The sequence below is a fragment of the Schistocerca gregaria genome, chromosome 10, assembly GCF_023897955.1.
Source record: "Schistocerca gregaria isolate iqSchGreg1 chromosome 10, iqSchGreg1.2, whole genome shotgun sequence".
NCBI lineage: Eukaryota > Metazoa > Arthropoda > Insecta > Orthoptera > Acrididae > Schistocerca > Schistocerca gregaria.
Genome location: NC_064929.1, coordinates 80,206,054 through 80,225,503, shown reverse-complemented (window position 1 = coordinate 80,225,503; position 19,450 = coordinate 80,206,054). Strand labels below are relative to the sequence as shown.

Sequence of the window (19,450 nt, the reverse complement as noted above, 5' to 3'; positions counted from 1 at the left end):
GTTGTAGCTCCATCATAAGTTGCATTAAGAAGTATCTTTTTTATTTCCTGATTGTGACTAGTTTCGGACACCTCTGTTCAGACCATCCTACAAAGGAAATTACAGTTGGCGTGATGGTTTTCTACAAATGAAGCATAAATACTTGCAATACAACTATATCAAACTGATATACATATAATAGAGGGAAACATTCCAAATGGGAAAAATATATTTAAAAACAAAGTTCCTGTGACTTACCAAACGAAATCGTTGGTACGTTGATAGAGAAAAAAAACACACACAAATTTCAAGCTTTCGCAACCCACAGTTGCTTCATCAGGAAAGAGGGAAGGAGAGAGAAAGACGAAAGGATACTTTTAAGGGAGAGGGTAAGGAGTCATTCCAATCCCGGGAGCTGAAAGACTTACCTTAGGGGAGAAAAGGGACAGATATACACTCGTGCATACACACACATATCCATCCACACATATACAGACACAAGCAGACATATATAAAGGCAAAGAGTTTGGGCAGAGATGTCAGTTGAGGCGGAAGTACAGAGGCAAAGATGTTATTGAATGACAGGTGAGGTATGAGCGCCAGCAACTTGAAAATAGTGGAGGTTGAGGCCTGGTGGGTAACGGGAAGAGAGAATATATTGTAGGGCAAGTTACCATCTCCAGAGTTCTGATAGGATGGTGTCAGTGGGAAGTATCCAGATAACACGGACGGTGTAACCCTGCGCCAAGATGTGCTGGCCGTGCACTGAGGTGTGTTTAGCCACAGGGTGATCCACATTACCAACAAATACTGTCTGGCTGTGTCCATTCATGCGAATTGACAGTTTGTTGCTGGTCATTCCCACATAGAAGGCTTCACGGTGTAGGCAGGTCAGTTGGTAAATCACGTGGGTGCTTTCACACGTGGCTCTGCCTTTGATCGTGTACACCTTCTGGGTTACAGGACTGGAGTAGGTGGTGGTGGGAGGGTGCATGGGACAGATTTTACACCGGGGGCAGTTAGAAGGGTAGGAGCCAGAGGGTAGCGAAGGTGGTTTGGGGATTTCATAGGGATGAACCGAGAGGTTACGAAGGTTAGATGGATGGCAGAAAAACACTCTTGGTGGAGCGGGGAGGATTTTGTGAAGGATGGATCTCATTTCAGGGCAGGATTTGAGGAAGTCGTGTCCCTGCTGGAGAGCCACATTCAGAGTCTGATCCAGTCCCGGAAAGTATTCTGTCACAAGTGGGGCACTTTTGGACTTCTTCTGTGGGAGGTTCTGGGTTTGAGGGGATGAGGAAGTGGCTCTGTTTATTTGCTTCTGTACCAGGTCGGGAGAGTAGTTGCGGGATGCGAAAGCTGTTTTCAGGTTATTGGTGTAATGGTTCTGGGATTCAGGACTGGAGCAGATTCGTTTGCCACGAAGACCTAAGCTGTAGGGAAGGGACAGTTTGATATGGAATGGGTGGCAGCTGTCAAAATGGAGGTACTGTTGCTCGTTGGTGGGTTTGATGTGGACGGATGTGTGAAGCTGGCCATTGGACAGATGGAGCTCAACATCAAGGAAAGTGGCATGGGATTTGGAGTAGGACCAGGTGAATCTGATGGAACCAAAGGAGTTGAGTTTGGAGAGGGAATTCTGGAGTTCTTCTTCACTGTGAGTCCAGATCATGAAGATGTTATCAATAAATCTGTACCAAACTTTGGGTTGGCAGTCTTGGGTAACCAAGAAGGCTTCCTCTAAGTGACCCATAAATAGGTTGGCGTACGAGGGGACCATCCTGGTACCCATGGCTGTTCCCTTTAATTGTTGGTATGTCTGGCCTTCAAAAGTGAAGAAGTTGTGGGTTAGGATGAAGCTGGCTAAGGTATGGGGAAAGAGGTTTTAGGTAGGGTAGAAGGCGATCGGCGTGAAAGGAAGTGCTCCATTGCAGCGAGGCCCTGGACATGTAGAATATCTGTGTATATGGAAGTGGCATCAATGGTTACAATGATGGTTTCCGGGGGTAACAGATTGGGTAAGGATTTCAGGCATTCGAGAAAGTGTTTGGTGTCTTTCATGAAGAATGGGGACTGCGTGTAATGGGTTGAAGGTATGTGGCTCTCCAGCAGGGATACGATTTCCTCAAATCCTGCCCTGGATTGAGATCCATCCTTCATGAAATCCTCCCCACTCCACAAAGATTGTCTTTCCGCTGTCCACCTAACCTTCGTAACCTCTCAGTTCATCCCTATGAAATACCAAAACCACCTTCCCTACCCTCTGGCTCCTACCATTGTAACCACCCTCAGTGTTAAACCTTTCCGTGCACCCTCCCACCACCACCTACTCCAGTCTGTAACCCGAAAGGTGTACACGATCAAAGGCAGAGCCACGTGTGAAAGCACCCACATGATTTACCAACTGACTTGCCTACACTGTGAAGCCTTCTATGTGGGAATGACCAGCAACAAACTGTCCATTCACATGAACGGACACAGGCAGACAGTGTTTGTTGGTAATGAGGATCACCCTGTGGCTAAACACGACTCAGTGCACGGCCAGCACATCTTGGCGCAGTGTTACACTGTCCGGGTTACCTGGATACTTCCCACTGACACCATTCTATCAGAACTCTGGAGATGGGAACTTGCCCTTCAATATATTCTCTCTTCCCGTTACCCACCAGACCTCAGCCTCCGCTAGTTTCAAGTTGCCGCCGCTCATACCTCACCTGTCTTTCTACAACATCTTTGCCTCTGTACTTTCGCCTCGACTGACATCTCTGCCCAACCTCTTTGCATTTACATATGTCTGCCTGTGTCTGTATATGTGGGGATGGATATGGGTGTGTGTGCAAGTGTATACCTGTCCCTTTTTTCCCCTAAGGTAGGTCTTTGCGTTCCCAGGATTGGAATGATTCCTTACACCTCTTTTAAAACCAATATCCTTTTGTCTTTCCCTCTCCTTACCTCTTTCCTGATAAAGCAACCTCGGGTTGCGAAAGCTTGAAATTTGTGTGTGTGTTTGTGTGTTTATTGTCTCTATCAACGTGCCAACGCTTTTGTTTGGTGAGTTACAGCATCTTTGTTTTTAGATGTAATATACATGTAAGATATACAAATTTGTCGTGATGATTTAATTTTATGAGTTGTCGTAATAGTTACACACAGTGTCATAAGTGTGAAAATACAAATGCAACAGATTTACTTAGTTTTATGTACTGTGCTCTAATGAGCAAAAGCTACATTTCTTTTTGTTACAAATTAAATCCAAAGTGCATTTTTTTAAAAAGTTGTCAATGAGAAACATCTTACATAAGCATTTAAAATCATTACTCTTACTCTGAAAGAGATAGTCTTCACTCTTGGAGGGAAAGTCATCAAGTAAAACCAGGGTTGCCATAGGTTCTGGAAATCAGAGAATATTGGGGAATTTCAAACACATCAGGGAAATTTGAAAAACACAGGAAAAATCTAATTTTTGTCTCAGTAGACGAAATGGTTTGTTTGCTGAGGTGTCGTGCGTCGTCGGTGGCTGGGTGCAGCTGAGTACGTGCACCGTTTCCCTGCTAACTCATTCCTACTGCGTCTCCGATTCCTCCCCCTCCCCTCAACTTTCAGTCAGTGCTACCACCACTACTTGCCACTAGCCTAGAAGCTGTTGGCGAGAGGCAGGGAGGCGTGAGGAGTGGTTTGTTTGGATCTGATTGTCAGAGACTGTAGACGCAGCAGCCAGAGATGGCGGTCATGTGTGCGTGAGTTGTATTTGAGCGATTGTGTGTGTGCTGTTATTTTCTGATAAAAGCTAGTTAGTTGTGACAATGTGATTGTCTTTTCTGCATGCCTGTCTGCAGCTCAGCAATCACCTTTATGATGAGTCGCTACCAATTCTCATTATTATTGATTCTCAGAGTATTTGAACAAGTTATCTGTTTCATTGATTGATCACGTTGATCTCATTTTATCAACATACTGTCTGTGGCTCATTAATAGCTGGCCACATGAGTGGATTTCTGCGACGGGCTAAAACTGGAGGCCGTTTCTGTGGGTATCTGTAATGGATCGGGCCGGCTGATCTGAAGCCATTCGGTTTAGACTAATCTGCAGACCCTGCTTGTCAGATCTAGTCTCACCGACCTGCCCACAGGTCAGGTATGTTTGTTTGTGGTGTAATTCAGTGGATTTTCATGGTTTATCCATGGACCCAGGACTACGGGGCACCTCACCATGCCAGAGGTGCAACTCTCTCACCACAAGTACATTGTACAGTGTAGTATTTTATACACATTTTATTTGTTCTAGTGCATTTTGCCACTTCAGAAGTAGTTTATGTGTTAGAAAGTATGGACAATAAGGAGAAGAAACTTGAGTCAGTCACTGGCAGTTTGTACGCTATGTACTCATATATTTCTTGAAAGAAAAAGAGCATGATAGGTAATAACTGACAATAGTGAACATAATAGAATCAACATTTTATTGGCGATTACCTACAGTGTTGGTTCAAACAATTTTTCCTTGCCTTATACATCTCTTTCAAGAGGCCTACTTTTTTCTGAAGTTATTTCTGAAATCAGTGAATGTATTTTTAAGTCTGTCTTGTGACTCCAAGAAAATGTGTGTTTTTGTCACCAAATGTGTTTCGTTTTGTTGAAATAAAATAACATCAGTGGTCTTAATGAAATACATGTACTAGTTGGCTTGCTTTCTCCACCTAAAAACAGTTCATTACAAAACACATTGATGCTCACATTGGAAATGCCATCTTGTTTGCACTATTGTTTCTTGTACCATAGTTGCAAATGCAGGTTGTTAACTTACGTCTTAAGTAACCCTTGAGATATCAAAATTTTGCAGGGAAAAATGCTAAAACAAGTCTGGAAATTAGGGAAGTATCAGGGAATTTCACTTGGGGAAACTTATGGCAACCCTGAAAACAAAAGTCCCCAAGGTAGTGCTGTAGACCCTCTGTTGTTCCTTATCTATATAAATGATTTAGGGGGCAATCTGAGCAGCAGACGGAGGAGGAGATTAGTGTGTAACATCCCATTGACAACGAGGTCATTAGAGATGGAGCACAAGCTCGGATATGGGAAGGATGGAGAAGGAAAGCGAGCGTGCCCCATTGAAGGAACCATCCCAGCATTTGCCGTAAACAATTTAGGGAAATCACGGAAAGCATAAATCAGGATGGCCGGATGCAGGGCTGAACCATCGTTCTCCTAAATGTGAGTCCAGAGTGCTTAAAACTACGCTACCCCAATCGGCATTTGCAGATGATGATGTCCTTTATCATCTAGCAAAGTCATCAGAAGATGAAAACAAATTGCAAAATGATTTAGAAAATATGTCTGCGTGGTGCAAAAAATTGACAATTGAGCCTAAATAATGAAAAGTGTGAGGTCGTCCACATGTGCGCAAAAAGGAATCCATTAAACTTCAGTTACTTGCTAAATCACTCAAATCTAAAGCCCGCACATTCAAATAAATGCCTTAGAATTGCAATTATGGACAACTTAAATTGGTAAGAACACAAAGAAAATGTTGTGAGGGTAGGCAGAACACTTAGAAAATATAACAGATCTACACCACGCTTGTCTGTGCCCTTTTGGAATACTGTTGCACAGTCTGGGATCCTTACCAGATGGGATTAATGGAGTACATCAAGAGAGTACAAACAAGGGCAGCATTTTTTTTTTTTTTTTGTCACAAAATAGGGGAGGCAATGTCACAGATGTTATAATGGATTTGGGATGGGGATAGTTAAAACAAAGGCATGTCTTGTTGTGGTGGAATTTTCAATCACCAACTTTCTCCTCCGAATATGAAAATACTTTTTTTTATGCTGACTTACATAGGGAGAAACAATCATCATAATGAAATAAGTGAAATCGGAGTTCACACGGAAAGATGTAGGTGTTCATTTTTCCTGCATGCTGTTTGAGATTGGAGTAATAGAGAATTATTATGAAGGTGGTTTGATGAACCCTCTGTCAGGCACTTAAGTGTGATTTTCAGAGTATCCATAGATGCAGATGTACATTACAAGTTACAACTCTTTATGCCCAATTATTATTGAAAGTTGTATACAGTAGTACTGATAGGAATTCCACAATGCCCAAATCTTGATGATCATAAAATTTGTTGAGGCTGTGACCAATAAATATATTTTTGCTTATGAATTTGTGGTAATCTCAGCTTCTTTCTTCATGTCAGCTGACAGCTTACTTCTTTTGCAGACAGAATGTTAACTTCTAATCTTTTTCATTCTGTTTTAAAATTAATGCTCTTATAAATAAAGTGTTTTTTGTGTTTGAGATAATACTTCACTGGACACTTGAACTGGAGCAAGTTTTTTTTAGTTTAGCACCCACTTTTGCTTCCCTGAGCATCTTTTTTCCATTTTTAAACTTTCCTATTACGTTTTTTAGTATGCTTTGTTGACGTAGGTGTGACAACATTTTTGATGGCCAGTGATGAACTGTTATCCTCCATATTGTCGGGAAAAGAAGTGAAAGTAAATTCCGCCGATCACTGAGATTCACTAACAATGACACTGTTATAAGAGACACAAAACTAAAACAATAACACGCAGTGAAACTGTACATATGCTAAGTATTGGGAGAGATGGGGATGAAAACAGCTACCTGCTTAAATCTGATTGGCCAACATAGCAAAAAAATTCTTGTTTCAGTATGGTAAGGCATTTACACCTGATAAGCACTTGACTTGCATGCATTTCCCGTTCTACATGTACAATACCTTTTCTGTAATTTATATTAAATTAACCTGCAAGTGCATTGTGGAATGTCACCTTAAAAAATGGGAAATCATTTGTTCCAAGCTTATGTGCTGTAAAATGTTGAAAGCATTCACTTTCTTCCCACGCACTTCACCCACGGCTGATAATGAGCAATATATGTATCATTGTTCACCACGAGCATACAACTAAGTCGAGACCTGAGCAGTTTGCCTGCCGAAGCACATACAATGAGATGCATTGAATTACAGCTTTAGGATCTCTTAAAAATGTATTAATGTATGACTGTTAAGTGCAAATATAAATCGCTAAGTTTAGAAAAATAAAAAGAGAACTCTATGGAAAACTAGCTTGAGCTTCTGCGCAGCATGTCATGAGAGAGTTTGGCTAAGTTGACTTTGTATGACATTAAGGACAACTACAATAAAACTTTGGACTTTGAACTAAAACAAGGTGAAAATGAATTGGACAATTAGACCAAACCTGCCCGCCCCCTCCCCCAATTGATTATCCTGTATACATGTGATACAAAAACATAGCACTCTGTGTAAGGTGAGGTGGTCTGCATGCTGCAGCAGAAAGATTTGCAGATAAATTAGACCAAACAGATTTAGAGACCCATTTCGGACGGCTGTTTGAGTTCCATAATTGGCACAATATTTCGAACAGAAAAATATGTGGGCGAAAGTTTAAGTGATAAACCTTCGTCTTGATATGGGTCTAGGTACCTCCTTCTCCTCCAATTGCTTAACATGCCTGTAAGATATAAGCCTCAATTCCCATCATAACCTGTAATGCAAACTGTCTGAGCTGATGTGCTCAGCCATGAGCGGCTGGCTACACAAGTGGGCGGAATGCGCAAATAGCTGACATGCAGTCAGTCCTGCAGCTGAGGCTTAACGCGTGTGGTCCTACTCCACTTGCAGAATGCATGTGGGCGGGGGTAGTCAAGCAGATCACATGTGCGCACAACATTTGTGATGCGACTGTCCGGCCGGTAGCCTACACAGCCTGTGAATGTGTCGAGGGGCCGGTGAGGGTGCTCTCGTACTTTGGACAATGGTGGAACAGTCCACTGTAATGGTTCCTCCCACAACTCGGCCCCTCGTACACTTTTTGGGAGACAGCCAACATCACAAAATTGGGGACTACCTGTGCCCAGAGACAACTTTGATAGCTGTGGAGGTCCTACAGGAACCCTGAAAACTGACAGACATCGGGTCTCTGGAAAAGCTGTGATAGTACGATGGGGGACCCAAAAGAAACCGGACTCCGAGAGTGCTGCCACTCGTACACTTCTTGGGAGACAGCCAACATCACAAAATTGGGGACTACCTGTGCCCAGAGACGACTTTGATAGCTGTGGAGGTCCTACAGGAACCCTGAAAACTGACAGACATCGGGTCTCTGGAAAAGCTGTGGTAGTACGATGGGGGACCCAAAAGAAACCAGACTCCGAGGGTGCTGCCACTCGTACACTTCTTGGGAGACAGCCAACATCACAAAATTGGGGACTACCTGTGCCCAGAGACGACTTTGATAGCTGTGGAGGTCCTACAGGAACCCTGAAAACTGACAGACATCGGGTCTCTGGAAAAGCTGTGGTAGTACGATGGGGGACCCAAAAGAAACCAGACTCCGAGGGTACTGCCACTCGTACACTTCTTGGGAGACAGCCAACATCACAAAATTGGGGACTACCTGTGCCCAGAGACGACTATGATAGCTGTGGAGGTCCTACAGGAACCCTGAAACTGACAGACATCAGGTCTCTGGAAAAGCTGTGATAGTACGATGGGGGACCCAAAAGAAACTGGACTCTGAGGGTGCTGCCACTTGTAGACATAGTGCAGATTTCTCACACTATATGGTGTTAGTAGAGACCTTCATGAAATAGCTGTGCAGACAGCGGCAGTGTAGAGCTGAATGTGCTAGTGTGGTATTGTGTTTCTCTGACTGTTGGTGGGTTACCTCTGCAATGTCATTATGGCAACTTTAAAAGAATAAAGAGTTAGTGTGAAATTTTGTTTCCTGCTTAAAAAAACTGCAATGGAGACGTACCAAATGCTTCAGGAAGCTTCCCAGGGGGACACTATGAGCCGCACACAGGTTTTTGAGTGGTTTGGGTGCTATAAACATGGTGAGATGTGTGTTGAAGACCGAGCACATTCTGGACGCCCTTGAACATCACGAAATGAAGAGAACATTGAAAAGGTCCGCCAAAAGATCGACGACGATCATCGCCAAATGATCGACCAAATTTCAGCAGAGACGGGAATCAGTTGGGGCTCGTGCCAACAGATTTTGAGTGAGGATTTGCAGATGAGACGTGTTGGTGCTAAATTTTGTTTCGCGCCTTCTCACGAAGGAGCAAAAAACCATCAGCATGAATGTGTGTCAGAACTTGAAAACAAAGATTGCACGTGATCCAAACTTCTTGAACAAAGTCATTACAGGGGATGAGAGTTGCTGTTACGGTTATGAGCCAACTCTCACAGACCAAAAAAAGCTAGGCAAGTGAGGTCAAATGTGAAGGCGATGATCATTGTCTTTTTTGATGTTCGTGGAATTGTGCATCGGGAATTCGTACCGCCTGACCAGACTGTCAACCAGCACTTTTACTTGGATGTTTTAAGGCGTCTGCGAGAGAATGTGAGGAGGAAACGCCTGGAACTTTGGCGATCATGTGACTGGTTTCTGCATCACGACAACGCTCCAGCACACACGGCCTTACGAGTGACCCACTATTTGGCATCTCAGAGGTGGTCTGTCGTTCCCCACGCTCCGTATTCACCGGTCCTACCCCTGTGCGACTTTTTCCTATTTCCACGAATGAAAAAAATGTGGAAAGGGGGCATTATGACGATGTGGAGATGATAAAAACACCTTCGCAAAGGGCACTGGACATTATCAAACTTGAAGAGTTCCAAACAAGTTTCCAACAGTGGGAAAAGAGACTTGACAAGTGCATCGCATGTAATGGAGAGTATTTTGAAGATGATTGAAGTAATTTTGTAAAAAGGCTCATCAATAAATTTTTTATGACAACAATCTATTTTCTTTTAGGTCTCCCCTCATACAGCAAGCCAGTAGTGGACTGAGGTATCATTACAATAGGTGCTTTTAAATTAAGTACACTAAACGGTAAGCTCACCAGATAAAAAATTTGTCACCCTGGTGTGTGCACACAGATGCATCATTAATGCTTTACAGGTCGTACAGCAATCAGGTTACATGCTCAACTGTACATGCTTGTCTCTAGGTGCTCATAAGGCATTAGTCATCAGTGAGACATTAATATTTTGAGTGAAAATTGTACGTACGGGGATCACTCCAAAAGAAATCCACACTATATTTTTTTTTCAATCCATCTTTTATTCTACATGTTTGAAAGTTTTACAGTGTGTAGATACATCCTTTAGGAACAATATTTTCATTTCTCCACATAATTTCCATCTCTCTCAACTGCCTTACGCCACCTTGGAATCAGCGCCTGTATACCCGCATGGTAAAATTGCGGACCAACCTGTTGGAGCCACTGTTTGGCAGCATGCACAAGGGAGTCATCATCTTCAAATCTTGGTTCCACGAAGAGAGTCTTTCAGTTTCCCAAAGAGATGATAGTTACATGGAGACAGGTCAGGACTGTAAGGCAGGTGTTTCAGTGTTGTCCATCTGAGTTTTGTGAACACTTCCATGGTTTTTTGACTGACATGTGGTCGTGCATTGTCATGCAACAGCAAAACATCCTGCTTTGGCCGATGTGGTCGAATACGACTCAGTCGAGCTTGGAGTTTCTTCGGTGTTGTCACATATGCATAAGAATTTATGGGGGTTCCACTTGGCACTATGTCCACAAGCAAGAGTCCTTCGGAATCGAAAAACACAATAGCCATAAGTTTTCCAGCAGAAGGTGTGGTTTTTAATTTTTTTTTTTTATTGGGTGAATTTGCATGATGCCACTCCATTGATTGCCTCTTCGTCTCTGGTGAAAAATGATGGAGCCATGTTTCATCACCTGTCACAATTCTTCCAAGAAATTCATCTCCACCATTCTCATACTTTCCAGAATGAGATTTTCACTCTGCTGGCTCGCAGGAGAGCTTCTGTAAAGTTTGGAAGGTAGGAGACAAGGTACTGGCAGAAGTAAAACTGTGAGGACCGGACGTGAGTCGTGCTTCAGTAGCTCAGATGGTAGAGCACTTGCCCGCGAAGTGCAAAGGTCCCGAGTTTGAGTCTCGGTCGGGCACACAGTTTTAATCTGCCAGGAAGTTTCATTCTCGTACTGCTCCAAAAGTTTGCTGCATACCATTTTTCTCGTTTCTTTCTGAGCCACTGTCAACATTCTGGGAACCCACCTGGCACAAACCTTTTTTAATGCCAACACTTTCAGTATTCTGCAAACACTTCATTCCCCTATCCCAATGTAGCGTCACAATTCATTTACTGTGATGGGTCTGTCACCAGTCACCAATTTGTTAACTCTCTGCACATTGTCTGGAGTGTGTGCAGTACGAGGCCTGCCGCTACGAGGACAATCCTCAATATTGCCGTGCCCTCTTTCATCACGTAATTTGCTTGCCGACCGACTAACTGTACTGCGATCTACAGCAGCATCTCTGTACACCTTTCTCAACCTCTTGTGGATGTTTCCCACTGTCTCGTTTTCACAGCACTGGAATTCTATGGCAGCACGTTGCTTCTGATGAACATCAAGTGCAGCAGCTATCTTGAAGACATGCTGTGACAGCGCCACTCATGGGAACAGATTGAACTAAGATTGAAAACAGGTGGGAAGGATGTATCTACACACTGTAAAACTTTCACACATGCAGAATGAATACTGTATTTTTACAAAAATAGGGTCCATTTCTTTTGGAGTGACCCTTATAAAAATGGGTAAATGTAATGACGTGACAGTGGCAAAAAGGGACAATCGTGTTTGGCCATGCCTGTGGCTGTACGAGCCCTAATCTCTCTTATCTTATCTTTATGTTGTTTCCGCAAAATTTATGTTGGCGGCAGTAAAATTTTACTGCAGTCAGCCTGAAATGCTGGTTCTCTAAATTTTCTCAGTAGCAATTCACAAAAAGAATGCCGCCATTCCTCTAGAGACTCCCACTCGAGTTCCTGAAGCATTTCCGTAACACTCGCATGATGATCAAACCCGCCAGTGACAAATCTAGCAGCCCGCCTCTGAATTGCTTCTATGTCCACCCTTAATCTGACCTGATAAGGATCCCAAATGCTTGAGCAGTATTCAAGAATAGGTCTCCTTTACAGATGAACCACATGTTCCCAAAATTCTACCAATGAACCAAAGATGACCATCTGCCTTCCCAGCAACTGCCATTACATGCTGGTCCCACTTCATATCGCTCTGCAATGTTACGCCCAAATATTTAATGGATGTGACTGTGTCAAGCGCTACACTACTAATGGAGTATTCTAACATTATGGGATTCTTTTTCCTATTCATCTGCATTAATTTATATTTATCTATTTTTAGAGTTAGCTGCCATTCTTTACACCAGTCACAAATCCTGTCCAAGTCATCTTGTATCCTCCTACAGTCACTCAACGACGACACCTTCCTGTACACCACTGCATCATCAGCAAACAGCCGCAGATTGCTATCCACCCTATCCAAAAGATCATTTATGTAGATAGAAAACAACAGCGGACCTACCACTCTTCCCTGGGGCAGTCCAGATGATACCCTCACCTCCGATGAACACTCACCCTCGAGGACAACGTATTGGGTTCTATTACTTAAGAAGTCTTCGAGCACTCACATATTTGGGAACCAATCCCATATCCTCATACCTTAGTTAGGAGTCTGCAGTGGGGCACCGAGTCAAACGCTTTCCGGAAGTCAAGGAACATGGCATCCGTCTGATACCCTTCATCTATAAACACTTTTCTCCTCCTTTCTTACTTTGTCTACTCATTTTATCCCTTCCATGTCCACATCTCAGATGCTTTCTTCCTCTTTCCTCAGCAGCAGTGTCTCAACTCCTTACAGTGCCACAGTCCGTATGAAGCACATCACCAGTCTCTCTATCAGATCCCTGTCTGTGCACCCACATAGAAGCCTCCTCCTCTTATTAAATACTTTCTTGGCAATTTGTATACATCTCATGTCATGCGTGATAATGCTTGCTAGGTATTTGAAAACACTAACTTGTTCTATATCTTCCAGCCCCAGCTTTATAGTTGTTCTTACTTTTCCTGCAGTTATCACCACACATTTTCTCTTTTTGTTACTAATTCTCATAGACCTTACTTAATTCTTTTAATATTCCAGTCACAGTTCTTTTGCTCTCTGCCAGTAACACCACATCATCTGCAAATAGAATACATACCGTCCTTCTACCACCAACCGGTACTCTTCTATTTTGTTTCAAACATTCTTGTGTAATCTGCTCCAATATATGTTAAACAATATTGGGGAGAGAGAACAGCCTTGCCCCACTCCCCTTCTAATTGTGCTTCCCTCTGTCATCTCATTCCCTGTCTGTACTCATGTTTTCTGTTGGAGGTATAAGTTTTTAATCAGGTTTCTATCCCTCTAGTTCACTTTTTCCAGTCTTCTATTTATCACCCTTAATAGCACTTTTGGGGCATGAGAAATGAAGCTTAATAGTTCAAAAATTCTCCCTTTTATTGGCAGTCCTGTTCTTTTCAATTGGTATCATTATTGCTGAGAAAAATTCATACAGCCATTCAATTTTTTTACATATATTATTACATAGATATGTTAACTCTTTCACACCACTATTACTGAGACTTTTAAACAACTCTGGTAGTAATCCATCAGTACCACGTGCTTTATGATTCTTCATCTCTCTTAAAGCCCTTCTTACTTCTCCTTCCAAGATGCAGCATCCTTTGTCCTCTTCTATAACTCTTGTCTCCTCTTTTAAGTCAGTGTATTTTCATTTTTGATCAGCCTTATATAGGCACTCTGCATATTCTTGCCAAATTCCCAACACTTCCTCTGCTTTATGAGCCACAGTACTACCACTTCTTTCTATTCCCAAACTTGTCCTGCTGTTCTTAGCTTCAAAGACTGGGTCAGCAGCTAATCTTATACATTAATTCATATTTTCCTTCCATTTTTAGTTTCTCTATTTCTTTATGTCTCTCTCTCAGTGCAGCTCTCTTTTATCCATGTTTCCCTTGCCTGTTCTGTTTCTCTGCTTAATTGAGTATTCAGATTTCTGACCGACTTCTGTGTAATCTCGTTGCAGAAAGTGAAGAATCTATTTGACGGATGCAAAAAGATCCGCACACTGAAGATCTCGGAGAGGGGGCTGCTGGCCGACGCGAGGTTTGTGGACGCGGTGGCGGAACTGGCTCAGCTCCGCGCACTGCAGTTGAAGCCTTACCACAATGTAGGCTGCCGGATCCCACTGAGAGGCCTCGCCGACAGGTGTCCGCACCTGTGCGACCTTGACCTGGGCTGGCTGCACTACCGGCTGCAGGAGGCAGAGTATTTCGTCAGCACAGAGGGGCGCGCACTCAGGCGCTTGTGTGTCAAGTGGACTACGGTCGAGAGAAGGTGAGTCCTGCTACGGTGACGATTGGAGCGTATTTCATTTATTATGTGTCTGAAAGAACAGACACCACTCATTCTTATCATTAATCTGCCTCGATGGACAGTAAATCTGTTATCCCCAGTGCAGATGCAAATTTCGGTCGACCTACGGTGCGAATCTAAAATTAGTGAGCTTGGAGGATATGGACGGTGTAACACCTCAGTTGAGTTTACAGTGATAAAAGCTTTAGAAAGAATAATTTAAAATTAAGAATAGAATTTTTAGAGGCGAAAATAGTGTAGAATCAGAGTTCGGTAATTGCAGATCAAAATTCTAGTATATCAGCAAGTAGTTTAACGTCTAAGTACAGCAAAGCCACGGAAGCTCCGTCGTGGAGAAGGCAGTGGCATTAAACTCTTGTGATGAAAAACCTATAAAAAGTCCCGATCGTCATTATTGCCGCCTTTTTTCCTCAATTCTTTCGTTGAAGGGTGGGGAACGTGTGTCAGTTAATGAGATAATAATTAGATTGGACTTTATCGTGCTAAGATTCACGAAAAACTGTTAGAATATTACGGAGATTAAAAGTGATGTAGTGTACGATCTCTGACTGTTGGTAACAAAGTAGTATTAAGGAGATTTTAGGACTTTAGTGCTAGAATGGAACTTTACGGACATACAGATGACAGAAACTCAAATTATCTGCTGATACAAGTGAATTCGGTGGTACCGGTATTCAGATATTAACGTATGGACTTTTGAAAGTGTCGTGTGCCATTGTGAATCTGTACGTAGAGCGCGTGCATATCGGCATTTGCGGACTATTTAGATTCCTCCAGGCTAGGAACCTCTTAAATAGACCATCATCCATCACCATCTTAATCCTTGAATATAGAGTGAAAGTGAAATATAAGAGTGTTGTACTTATTTCATTTATGTAGTACTAATCAGTTTACGTGTTTTATGGACTGCTTAATATGAACTTTCGTGACTCTTTGACGTCCCAACTCCCTCCAAAAGGTGGTGCAGACTGTCTTAATCATAAAAGGGGAGAGTTTTAGCCAGGCAAATAAAAGCGATATTTACAAGACTCGCAGTAAGAACAAAACACAAGGCCCGCACCTAATTGGAGAGTTGTCGCTGTCACGTCGGGAAGTAAAGCCGGAAAACCTACCAACGATACGTATCTACGAGCAGACGTGGACATGGAGTACCCAAAAAAGGGAACCACAAGAGAGTTGGGGATGCTTCAATGGGGACTGTGCATAGATGGTGCCAGGTGAGAATGTGAGTCAACCAGAGACCGTGCTCCGATAGTCCGCACATTTGCTGTAAACGCTTTGTCTGAATACAACTGCAGTAAATGTAACTGCCTAATAAGCAGCAGATGTAGTTTTTGAGTCCTGGTCCAGCACTCATTTTCACTCATCCCTGCTGGTTCTTCATGAAGTCCAGATGAAGCTGATATCAATAGTTTCTTTCCTTTCTCCCCTCTCCACCTTCAGTTTACATAATATTGTATTTTTGCCACTCTTCTTATCTATTACTCGAAAAAGCAAACCACCAATACATCTGTACCAGGAGCTATGAAGGCTGTATTAAAACTTCTCACCCACAGATCACAGCACCACTCACTTGATTACCCCCCCCCCCCCCCCCAAAAAAAAAAAATCTTTCCCCCCCCCCTTCCTTAACATTGGTAGACGTGTTTCTAGATGCCAATGCCACGTAAAGTTACAAGTCTTTCCAGGAAGCAGTTGACTGTTGGCAGTGGTTTGAAGCACTTCTGGTGTGTGTGGTGTTGAAAGTGAAGTGATGCACTAATCTCTTCTAACTACAATTTATCATAGACTCTCAAACAGAAAACCATGTGGAGTAGTTGGAAGAAAGTCCAGGTCACACCTGTCCACACAAACGATAATAGAACTGAACCATAAAACTACAACCCAATATCTTTGACATCGACTTGTCGTAGACTCTTAAAACATTCTGATCTCAAACATAATGAGGTATCTCGAATAGAATGACCTCCTCCATGCCAACCAGCACGGATTTGAAAAACACCAATCATGTGAAACCCAATTTGCACTTTTCTCACATGACATACTGAAAGCTTTGGATCAAGGCAGTCACATAGATGCAGTATTTCTTGAGTTCTGAAAAGTTTTTGACTCAGTACCACACATATGATTAATGTCAAAAGTACAATCATTTTGGGTATTGAGTGAAATTTGTGACTGGACTGAGGACTTTTTGGAAGCGAGAGCACAGCGTGTTATCTTGCTTGCAGAGTCATCAGATGTAGAAGTAAGTTCTGGAGTGCCCCATGGAAATGCGTTGGGACACTTATGTTCATGTACTATATTAATGACTGTGCAAACAATATTAACAGTAAGCTCAGACTTTTTACATATGATGCATTGATCTATAACAAAATATTATCTCAAAGAAGCTGCATGAATATTCAATCAGATCTTGATAAGATTTCAAAATTGTGCAGAGATTGGCAACTTGAATGAAATTTTCACTCTGCAGATTCAGTTCTGCCAGTTTCGCAGGAGAGGTTCTGTCAAGTTTGGAAGGTAGGATGCAACGTATTGACAGAAGTGAATATGTGAGGACAGGTCAGTAGTCGTACTTGGGTAGCTCATATGATACAGCACTTGCCCACGAAAGGAAAAGGTCCCGAGTTCGAGTCTCGCTACGGCACACAGTTTTAATCTGCCAGGAAGTTTCATATCAGCCCACACTCTGTTGCAGAGTGAAAATTTCATTCTGGAAACATCCCCCAGGCTGTGGTAAAACCATGTCTCTGCAACATCCTTTTTTCCAGGAGTGCTAGTTTTCTAATGTCCGCAGGCAAGCTTCTGTGAAGTTTGGAAGGTAGGAGGCAAGGTACTGACAGAATTAAAGCTGTGAGAGTGAGTCATGAATTGTGCTTGAGTAGCTCAGTTGGTACAGCACTTGCCCGCAAAAGGCAAAGGCCCCGAGTTCGAGTCTCGGTCTGGCACACAGTTTTAATCTGCCAGGAAGTTTTATAACAGCACACACTCCACTCCACAGTGAAAATTTCACTCTGGATAATTTCCACCCTTTTCACTGCTCATGAATGCCACACATTTCCTGTTGTAACACTATACAGTGAGACCTTCAGAGCTGGTGGTCCAGATTGCTGTACACACCAGTACCTCTAATACCCAGTAGCACGTCCTCTTGCATTGATGCAAGCCTGTATTCATTGTGGCATACTATCCACAACTTCATCAAGGTGCTGTCAGTCCAGATTGCCCCACTCCTCAACAGCGATTCGATGTAGATCCCTCAGAGTGGTTGATGGGTCACGTCATCTTTAAACGGCCATTTTCAATATATCCCAGGCATGTTAATAGGGTTCATGCCTGGAGAACATGCTGGCCACTCTAGTCGAGCCATGTCGTTATCCTGAAGGAAGTCATTCACAAGATGTGCATGATAAGAGTGTGAACTATCATCCACGAAGACAAATGCCTCGCGATTATGCTGCTGATGTGGTTGCACTATCGGTCGGAGGATGGCATTCACATATCTTACAGCCATTATGGTGACTTCCTTGACCACCAGTGGTGTACATCGGCCCCACATAATGCCACCCCAAAACAGCAGAGAACCTCCACCTTGACGCACTCAATGGACAGTGTGTCTGAGGCATTCAGCCTGACCAGGTTGCCTCCAAACATGTCTCCGACTATTGTGTGGTTGAAGGCATATGTGACACTCATCAGAGAAGAGAATGTGATGCCAGTCCTGAGTGGTCCATTTGGCATGTTGTTGGGCCCATTTGTACTGCGCTGCATGGTGTTGTGGTTGCAAAGATGGACCTCACCACGGATGTCGGGACTGAAGTTGCGCATCATGCAGCCTATTGAGCACAGTTTGAGTCATAACAAGATGTCCTGTGGCTGCATGAAAAGCATTATTCAACACAGTGGCATTGCTCTTAGTGTTCCTCCGAGCCATAAGCCGTAGGTAGCTGTCGTCCACTGCAGCAGTAGCCCATGGGTGGCCTGAGCGAGACATGTCATCGACAGGCCCTGTCTCTCTTTATCTCCTCCATGTCAGAACAACAACACTTCAGTTCACTTCCCAGATGCCTGGACACTTCCCTTGTTGAGAGCCCTTCCTGGCACAGATTAACAATACGGACGTGATCGAACTGTGGTATTGACTGTCTAGGCATTGTTGAACTACAGACAACATGAGCTGTGTACCTCCTTCCTGGTGGAATGACTGGAATTGATCGGCTGACAGACTTCCCCCCCCCCCCCCCCCCCCCTTGTCTAATGGGCACTGCTTGTGCATGGTTGTTTACATCTCTTTTGTGGTTTTAGTGAAATCCTGAACAGTCAGAGGGACTGTGTCTGTGATACAAATCCACAGTCAATGTCTGTCTTCAGGAGTTCTGGGAATTGGGATAATGCTAAACTTTTTTTGATGTGTGTAAATGGTGTACAGTGATGGAATAGCATTTCATAAGCTATGCATTTCTGCAGTCAGTGTTAAGTCACGCTTGAGGTGGTGTAAAGAGTGACGTGACTGGACAGTTAATGGCTAGAAAAGAGTGGTTTAGAGTGGTCAATCAAACTGTGCCCAATGACAGTCTGGTGAAAGGGTTTGGGCTTGGTGAATGCCTGTAGTCTGCCATGATGTGTAGTGCCAACAGTAAAGTATGGAGGAGCTGGTATGATGATATGGGTAGATTCTTCACAATTATTGTGTCTCCCCCCCCCCCTCCCCCTCCCCAATTATGCCTAAGAAAGTGCTTGATGCAGAAGGACATGAACACATTTTACAGCATTTCATACTGAGGACAGTAGAGGAACGGTTTGTCAGTGTGACAATCTACCCGTCAGCGTCTGTGAGGAAACGGTTTGTGGACAATAACATTCCTGAAATGTAGATGCAGAGATGGACTGTCTTGCACAGAGTCCTAACCTGAACCCAATGGAACACCTCTGGACTCGGTTAAAACATCGACTTCAATACAGACTGAAACGGCTAACTTCACTATCTTCTCTGGTTTTCGCTCTTGAGAATAAGAATCGGCTGCCACTCCTCCATAAGGATTCTGACACATCACTGAAAGTGACCCCAGTGCAGTGCAACCCATCATACAATGAGTTGCCAAAACTCACGGGATAGTGATATGCATGTG

General features: G+C 43.3%; 1 protein-coding gene across 1 annotated transcript in view; it reads left to right on the top strand.

Annotated features, from left to right (window-relative positions):
- LOC126293295 (F-box/LRR-repeat protein 7-like) overlaps positions 1-19,450 on the top strand; it is a 99,005-nt gene that overhangs the window by 13,248 nt on the left and 66,307 nt on the right. Inside the window, exon 4 of the mRNA XM_049986423.1 lies at positions 13,972-14,282. Coding sequence (XP_049842380.1) covers positions 13,972-14,282 — 311 coding nt within the window. The remainder of the gene's footprint in view (positions 1-13,971; positions 14,283-19,450) is intronic.